At 49.8% G+C, this 810-nt stretch overlaps 1 protein-coding gene across 2 annotated transcripts in view; it reads left to right on the top strand.

Annotated features, from left to right (window-relative positions):
- LOC120585109 (3 beta-hydroxysteroid dehydrogenase/Delta 5-->4-isomerase-like) overlaps positions 1-810 on the top strand; it is a 176,232-nt gene that overhangs the window by 147,940 nt on the left and 27,482 nt on the right. For both annotated transcript variants that reach the window (XM_039841333.1, XM_039841334.1), the window contains one exon: positions 507-645. In XM_039841333.1, the coding sequence (XP_039697267.1) occupies positions 549-645 (97 nt within the window). In that variant the 5' untranslated portion in view covers positions 507-548. The remainder of the gene's footprint in view (positions 1-506; positions 646-810) is intronic.

Raw genomic sequence — 810 nt, forward strand, 5'->3', positions numbered from 1 at the left:
TGGCCAAACAGTAATTTTCAGCTTATATACAATTGATTATTTTTCATGCCACGCAAGCAAGCAGGGTTACACAGGCTAAAATTGGCAGTTAGCGTATGAGCTTATTGTTACAAGTTTCATGATTAACAGAATGTGGTTAGGGGTTCCAGAAACTAGGCCTAAGTTATGGACTTCCTTTGTCCAGTTTCAGGTTTTAATTATTCTTTAACCCTTTCACATTTCAGCAGGCCATTACAAGGCAGTGGGGACAGACGCGAGGGATATTCAGAAGACCAGATCATCAGGAGTTGGGGTGGGGCCAGGGGATGGGGGGAGTGCGGTGCGACCCCCTGCTCGCTGGCTGGGGGCGGTCAGCCCTTCGGGCAGCATCTCCACCGGGATACGGAGCATGGCGGCCGGCGAGTGATGAATCCAAACGGCCTCGTGCTGTATCCTCCACCCTCTCCTCGACCTCGGAAGTATTCTTACCGGGTTTTGTTCTGTTGGTTTTGGTTTGTCCTCTGAAGGTCCAGAAATGCCCATGGTGTGTGTGACAGACTTCGAGGCCCATGCGCGGGAGCTTCTGTGTAAGTCGACGTGGGATTATATTGAAGGCGGAGCTGACGACGACTTCACACGAGATGACAACATCGCGGCATTTAAAAAGTCTGGTCTTCCGTATCCTTCCTGTCGTTTAATTGAGGTGCACTGACTGAGCCCTCCTAGGAAGCGGGCAGCCCTGGTTTCTGCCTGCAAAGAACGTAGAGGACTCAGGATAAAATAGTAGCTTTCGTTGTTGTTGTTGTTTTGGGTTTGGGTTGTTGTTTTTTT

The sequence above is a fragment of the Pteropus medius genome, unplaced genomic scaffold, assembly GCF_902729225.1.
Source record: "Pteropus medius unplaced genomic scaffold, Ma_sr-lr_union100, whole genome shotgun sequence".
Lineage (NCBI taxonomy): Eukaryota > Metazoa > Chordata > Mammalia > Chiroptera > Pteropodidae > Pteropus > Pteropus medius.